The sequence below is a fragment of the Papio anubis genome, chromosome 10 (genome assembly GCF_008728515.1).
Source record: "Papio anubis isolate 15944 chromosome 10, Panubis1.0, whole genome shotgun sequence".
NCBI classification, from domain to species: domain Eukaryota; kingdom Metazoa; phylum Chordata; class Mammalia; order Primates; family Cercopithecidae; genus Papio; species Papio anubis.
Genome location: NC_044985.1, coordinates 113922425 through 113929944, shown reverse-complemented (window position 1 = coordinate 113929944; position 7520 = coordinate 113922425). Strand labels below are relative to the sequence as shown.

Sequence of the window (7520 nt, the reverse complement as noted above, 5' to 3'; positions counted from 1 at the left end):
GCAGCCTTGAATTGCTCCACAGAAAAAGAGGGTTTTTTTCTACCACATGGTCGGGCTGCAAATTTTCCTAACTTTTGTGCTCTGCTTCCCTTTTAAATATTAGTTCCAATTTCAGACCATGTCTTTCTTCACATACGAGGGTACACTTTTAGAAATAACCAAGTCACATCTTGAACACTTGGCTGCTTAGAGATGTCTTCCGCCAGATGCCCTAAATCATCTCTCTCAAGTTAAAAGTTCCACAGATCCTTAGAGCAAGGGCACAATGCTACGAGTCTCTTTGCTAAAGCACAGCAAGAATGACCTTTACTCCAGTTCCCTACTGGGGGTTCTTCATCTCCATCTGAGACTACTCAGCCTGGACTTCACTGTCAATATCACGATCAGCATTTGGGTCACAACCATTCAACAAGTCTCTAGGAAGTTCCAAACTTTCCCTCATCTTCCTGTCTTCTGAGCCCTCCAAACTGTTCCAATCTCTGCCTGTTACCCAATTCTAAAGTTGCTTCCACATTTTCCAGTATCTTTATAGCAATGCCCTACTTTCTTGGCACCAATTTTCTGTAGTAGTCCATTCTCACACTGCTGTAAAGAACGGCCTGAGACTGGGCAATCTGTAAAGGAAAGAGGTTTAATTGACTCACAATTCAGCATGGCTGAGGAAGCCTCAGGAAACTTACAATCATAGGGGAAGCAAGAACCTTCTTTACACGGTGGCAGGAGAGAGAAAGTGTGAAGGGGGAAGAGCCATACACCTTCAAACAACCAGATCTCATGAGAAGTCACTCACTGTCACAAAAACAGCGAGGCAGAAATCCACCCCCATGATCCAATCACCTCCCACCAAGTCCCTCCCCAAACATTGGGAATTACGATTCAACATGAGATTTGGGTGGGGACACAGAGCCAAACCATATCACTAGGCATACCTATGTGACTAAATGTTGACCAGTTTGATATAAGAAAAAGTAAGTATTTTGTGTAACTTCTAGGAATTGTCTACAGAAGAAAGGTGCAGACCCTTCTTTCCTCCTTCCTGCTTTCTGTTGATTGGAGTGTGGATGTGATGATAGGCACACTAACAGCCATCTTGAGTCATGAGGTGGCATAGTAATCATGGCACAACAGAAGAGAATGAGCTTGTTGACTGCAGAGCTGCCACATAGGCCTGGATTATGTACCTCCAGGTTTGTTTCACATAAGAAAAAAAAAATGGCTGGGCACTGTGACTCGCACCTGTAATCCCAACATTTTAGGAGTCTGAGGTGAGAAGATCACTTTAGCCCAAGGGTTTGAGGCCAACCTGGGCAACACAGTGAGACCTTGTCCCTACAAAAAAATAAATTTAGTTTTAATTAACCAGGTGTGGTGGCATGTGCCTGTAAGCCCAGCTACTTGAGGGGCTGAGTCTGGAGGATCACTTGAGGTCAGGAGGTCGAGGCTGCAGTAAGCTGTGATTGTACTACTGCACTCAGGTCTAGGTGACAGAGCCAGACCCTGTCTTAAAGAAAAAGGAAAAAAAAAAAAAAAAACCTATCTCTAACTTTTTGAAGCCACTGTTATTTTGCTGCTGTATTTTTATTATCTGCAGCTGAATCTACCCTTAATTAGCATAATGGGAACAGCCAAACTTCTTCCCTTCGCATTAACCATGGACTATTTCTCAGTTTCTAAAAACAAGTATATCCCCAAGATCTGCCTAACTGCTCAAACACAGTAGAGCACACTACTGAAAACACTGGCCTGGGTTTAAAGTTAAAGACATTAAAAGGATTTCACTGAGGCCAATTCAGTGTACACAGTAGTCAAGTTTGTAAGCCAAACAAATAACTTTGACTTACTCATATTGCTTTCAAAATCAAATGAAGGCACCAATTTTAGGTTGAGTGAAAGACAGGACCTCAGCCTTAGCTGATGAAACCATTCGGACTAATGTTATTGATTCAAATGGCTGAGTTGTTTTCTAAACTGGCCCTGTGCTGTTCGCAGTGTGACCACACCATAACTGAAAACACATCCAGTGGTGTAATCTACTTTGCAGCTCTTTATTCCAGAGCCCATAGATCAGAGGGTTAAAACACTGGGCAAATGCAAAAATGCCAAAAACCACCAGATTCAAAGCAAAGAAAAATACCCCACACACCTTCCCCAAACCTATGAATATCAGGGGTGGTATGATATGTAAGCTTATCTGCACTAAATGAATAAGGACTGTTTTCCTTGCTTTGATATTTGACCTATTAAAATGGCCAGCCCGTTTCCCTTTGTGGTATATCAGAGAGTAGCTTATAAGAATGACAGACAAAAGAAGGAAAATAAAAACCATGCCAGTGGCCCTGGCAGGAGTGCCGTTCAAGATCACAGGGCAAAGGGGTTCCGATTTTAAAACTGCAACCACAGTGGGTTTAGTGCCCTCTATGACGAACAAGCAAACATTCTTGAGTATAATGGTCATCCAAGTCCCAGCCAGAATCCTGTACTTAACTGAATCTACAAAGGACAGATATCTCAGTGGCCAGCAAATCACCACGTAAGTGTTGAGAGCCATCAAGGCCAGCGTGAAGAGAATCCCATCTCCAACGCTCAGCTTGACTCCAAACACCACCCAGCATATCAGCAGGGGGCTGTTGGCCAGGAGTGCCCGCATTCCTTGGAAAATGATCCCCAGGCCACAGTAGGAAGAGATGCACAGCAGATGCTGGCAAAGGAGGATGTATCGGGCCTCTCCCCGCAGCTTTAAATTCTGTGACACTATTGCCATAATGATGACAGTGATGACTGTGGCAAAGGAGAAGGTGACCACATAGACAGAGGCCTTCACTGTTGCTTCTAGCCTCAGCCAATCTGATATGTTGCAGTGCTCAGAAGACAGGTTCATGATCTTTGGGAACAGCTTGGCTCCTGGAGGAGAAAAGACCAAGAAAGAGTGAATCTGTGTTAAAGCTTCTTGTGGGGTTTTCCAGCTCTCTGGTCTTGTGTTCAGTCTCAAGGAACAGATTGAACATTCTTGAGTATAGAAGATGACAATTTTTGATAGTATTGATAGGGATCAAAGAAACGGGAGAAACATCCTGGGTGTCCTCTATATTAATATTTCAGGGGAGGGACATATACACAAATTATCCACACACACACACAAAGGTTTGAAAGATATACTCTTTGTACTCAGCAAATTGCTCAAATTCAGGTCAAGGTTTTACTCTTATCATCCTTTTCTATCTTTGATCGTGAGAGCCTTTTCAATTCCAAGCACGAAGCACAACATTATCAAACCAACGGATTAGTCACCAAGCCCTTGTTAATATTAAGTACGTGCAAAGGTCTAGGGAGGGAGTTAGGTCAAGAGCTGTGAGGAATGTGGGGAAGTCATTGACTTAGAGCTTTCAATTCGTTTAGGTCCATAGGACGTGAAAGAGAGATTTGCAATAATGATAGTAATCATGAGGGACATTTACTGAGTACTTTCTAGGAATCAAAAACTGTTTTCAGAGCATATTTCTCACCATACCTGGGTGTTTTATTTCTCACCGAGTGGTTTTATTATGCGCTTTTCACAAGTGGAGAAATGAAGACTTAGAGAGGCTAAATCACTTGCTCAAGGCCATATGGTTATTGCATAGTGGGGCCAGGATTTGGATTTGGTGGTACAGCTCCAGCGCCTATACCCTTAGCCACTGCAAAGAAGCTAATGTCAAATGCAAGGCCAAATAAATGCGTTCTCTGAGTTCTCCCTTGGCCAGTGTCATTTGACCAGGTGACTGGACTCCATTTGCAGGAATATCATTTTTGTGCTCAAGAAGCTAGAAGACTGCATATCTAGGAAGATACTGGGATCTCGGGGTTGCTGAGGGAACAGGACCACCAAAATGATAAGCTGTGTGTGGTAACTTCATAAAGTCTTCTCAAGTGTGCACAGCAATGCCACTGTGTGGCAGGCGGCCTGGGGGAACACCCAAATTATAGCATCATTGTTGTTGCCATGATAGTCTATAATGCAGATACTGACTGTTGCCTCCCCTTCCCCACCTATACCCCATCCAAAGGGATGTACCCTGTAAGCCTTTGCTGCCTTGCTCCTTCCTCCTTAACTACAGCATCACCTTCTCCCCCAGCAAAATTGATTGGCATCTGACTCACAGCAAGTCATTCACTAGACTGCACTGAGTCAGAGTATGTCTCTCAAAAACCCAACTCAAGGTACACAAAGAATGTAGTCAGACTAATGCCATGTAATTAGCCTGCCAGTCATGTTGTAAGCAGAAGAAAGAGACAGAGGGAGGTAGGAGAGAAGCAGAGAGAAGTGAGACTATAAGGCCCCTGGGTGTCCACAAAGGTCCTTGCAAGAAGACAAAACAGCCTTTGCTCCTGAATTTCCAGTTCCACTGAGATGCCCTGCAATTTCTGTCCTTGGATTCTGAAAATATAATACACCCTTCTATTATTTGAGCTATCTTAAATAGGTTTCTATTCCTTCACTCTGTTCTGTAGACTTCAAAGTATAAAAAGTGGGCCCTGAAGAGGCACAATAAATTATATTGATTTTCTAAAGGGCATATCACAATGGAGATACAACTATTTTAACTTCCCGAGAATCTGAAATGTCATAACTCTTCATGAAATCCCTCACTGAAGGCATAATTCCCCCCCCCCCCCCCCGGGTATTGTATTATTCCCTTTTTGAGGAGAACTTTCTTTTTTTGATGGATTTTTGGTGCCTTTGTCTTATTTTTGAACTCCAGGCATTTATTTTCTCTTCTCTCCAGCTCTTCAGAGAGGAACTGAAATCGTAATGGTCATTGTCATTGTCAAAGTCATCATCTTTGAACTGCAGATGTCTTTCAAGGTCAGACTTTTTGATCAAGATCTAACACAAAAGCCTCTCAATATTGAGCAGGAAAATGCATATCTGATCTCATTAAATCCTTTTTCCTTAATCGCTCACTCTCAGAGCACACCCTGAAACTGTCTTGGCACCACCAGAGAAATAGCGCCCTAATGAAGACTGTATGAAAACCCTGGTAAGTTACAACAAATGCTCTGCCCCCGGACTAGAAGGATCACATGACTGCAGCTCGAAGCCTAGATCTGCTGCTAACAAGGACTGTGACTTTGGAGATTGAAGTTGCTTTGCTTCTGTGGTCCCTGGAGCTGTGCAGCATCACCGGGCTCCACGTCCTTTCTATTTCTACAGTCATCCTCACTCACATCCTCAAAGCCAACTCTGAACTTGGGTCCAGAGCATCTGCGCTTTTACTTTATCCCTGAGAACAAGATCACCCCTGCCCCAACCTCAAAACACCCGCATGATATTTCTCCATGCCTGAGCCTTTTCTTGCTGATCTGGCTCTCTAGGAAAGAGCCTGCCTTGTCCTGCAATGTCCCCTCCCCAGACCTGAAGCCCAGCCTCCAACCTCCAGACACAGGGAGGTGGCTGCCGGCAGAGTCCACAATAGTGCCAGTCTCCCTGTCTGCTTGCGCCTCTTAACAACACACAATCCTGGGCTCACTGTTGCCAGTGTTGGCCCAGCTGATGGGTGACAGTCGCCATTATTTGGTCTTGCTCCTCACCCCCATTCTGCCCAGAATCCTAGTCGTCTTCTGACGCATCCCTGCTGGATTTTTCATTTCTGCTCAAAAAGACTCCCTGCACCTGCATGGGGGCTCGCCACCTGCTCCCCACACCTGCTCCATTCCATTTGTCAGAACCCTCTGAGGGCCATGGGTTGGGCTTTGCCTAGCTGTGTTCCAAGACCTGAAACCCTCCATAGGGCATGCAGTGGCTACAATGTGTTTGTTACGATAAAATTTTTAAAGTTTTTCTTTTTTCCCCTTGAATTACTGCAGATGCAACTATAATAAAAGCTAAGCCCCCCAAACCCCCTCCCTCTGGATCTAAAATGGTTTCAGGGAACTATTCATTGTTGGGACCAGCAGGGACTAGTTCCTGTAGTTTTCTAATATGCTTAACACATTAATCAACATGACACATTGTTTCATCACTGTACTCCACCAACCTTTATTGAGCACTGAAACATACAATGCATAATCCTAAGCAGTGAGGTTATAAGGCAGTAAAACAGTCACTGAGCCCAGGTGCAGAGGCTTACACCTGTAATCCCAGCACTTTGGGAGGCCAAAGCAGGCAGATCTTTTGAGCCCAGGAGTTTGAGACCAGCCTGAGAAACATTGCAAAACCCTGTCTCTACAAAAAATAGAAAAATTCGCCAGCTATAGTGGTGCACACCTGTAGGCCCAGCTACTGAGAAGGCTGAGGCAGGAGGATCACCTGAGCCTAGGGAAGTTGAGGCTGCAGTGAGCCATGATTGCGCCACTGCACCCCAGTCTGGGCAACACAGTGAGACCCTGTCTGAAAAAAAAAAAAAGTTGCTGACATACAGAAGCTTATTGTCCAGTGGAAGATGCAGAATATGATATAGTTAGATAACCAAAACATCATGTATAGTTTTACCCACTTACCAAAAGAATAAGAAAGCCAGGTGTGCCATGGGAGAGTTGTTCAGAAATAAAAGGAATCAGATCACCGTGGTCTGATACAGTCAGAGAAGACATCCTGGAGGAGGTGAGGCTTGAATCAGGCCTTTTGTGGATAAAACCCAGAGCAAAGCAGGGTCAGTGGTGAGTTGGGGAGAGGAAAGGAGCCGTGCAGATTCCAGGCAAAGGTAAACCATGAGAGCCAAATTGAAACCATACTTGGTATGTTCAGGGGACAATGAGTACATATCTGGGTTTTGTGACAGTAAGGACTTGTTTAGAGCGCTAGGGACAGACTAAGGCCAGGACCAGATCTGGAGGACCTTGACACTATTCCAAGGGTTACAATCCATGTTGTAGGCAGTAAAGAGACTTGAACAATTAAAACTAGGAGCAGCACATGCCACGGATTAAGAGCCAGCATGAGATGCCCACCTGTGCATAGTGGCATTTGATATGAGCTCTGGCTGCAGAGAAGGCAGCCCAGCAAAGGAGAAATTTGCACAGTGCAGACCATACTACCGTAGAAAGTGGCTCAGAATACTTTTTGTACACGTGGTATCTCCAGGAGGGTTGGTTATCTGCAAAACCATTGAGGCCAGGTTTTATTGCCTTTAATTTATGCATAAGACCTCAGGAAGATTAGTAATTTATTCAGTATCATACATGCAGAAAGACTCTCCCAGTCTCCAAATGAACATTTCTTCTCAGAAGCATATTTGCATAGATTAAGCGCTTGTGGCAACCAAACTTATATAATTAGCTCCCATCTATACATGTTTACTCCACTTAGCCACATTCTTGGAGCCTCCTTCTTCTGAAATTCTAAAATGGGAAACACCTGCTTCCTTCTGGCCCAAAATGTTACTTTGGTTTCAGCTTTGAAATAAGACCCTGGAGCCAAGACACTTCAGCAAAAACTTACGTGATATCCACAAGTGCCCTGACAAAATAAGACGCAGCCACTGCCATTCTCTGCAAAAGTCCCGTTGGAAGCAGATGTGTGTTAAGGACTGGCCCAGATTTAC

General features: G+C 44.3%; 1 protein-coding gene across 1 annotated transcript; it reads right to left on the bottom strand.

Annotated features, from left to right (window-relative positions):
* Nucleotides 1-1472: 1472 nt before the first annotated feature.
* LOC101018508 (olfactory receptor 11H7-like) lies at nucleotides 1473-4627 on the bottom strand. The gene has a single exon (XM_021924074.2). The coding sequence runs from the start codon at nucleotides 2876-2878 to the stop codon at nucleotides 1964-1966; it is 915 nt and encodes a 304-aa protein (XP_021779766.1). The 5' UTR covers nucleotides 2879-4627; the 3' UTR covers nucleotides 1473-1963.
* Between the last annotated feature and the right edge of the window lie 2893 nt (nucleotides 4628-7520).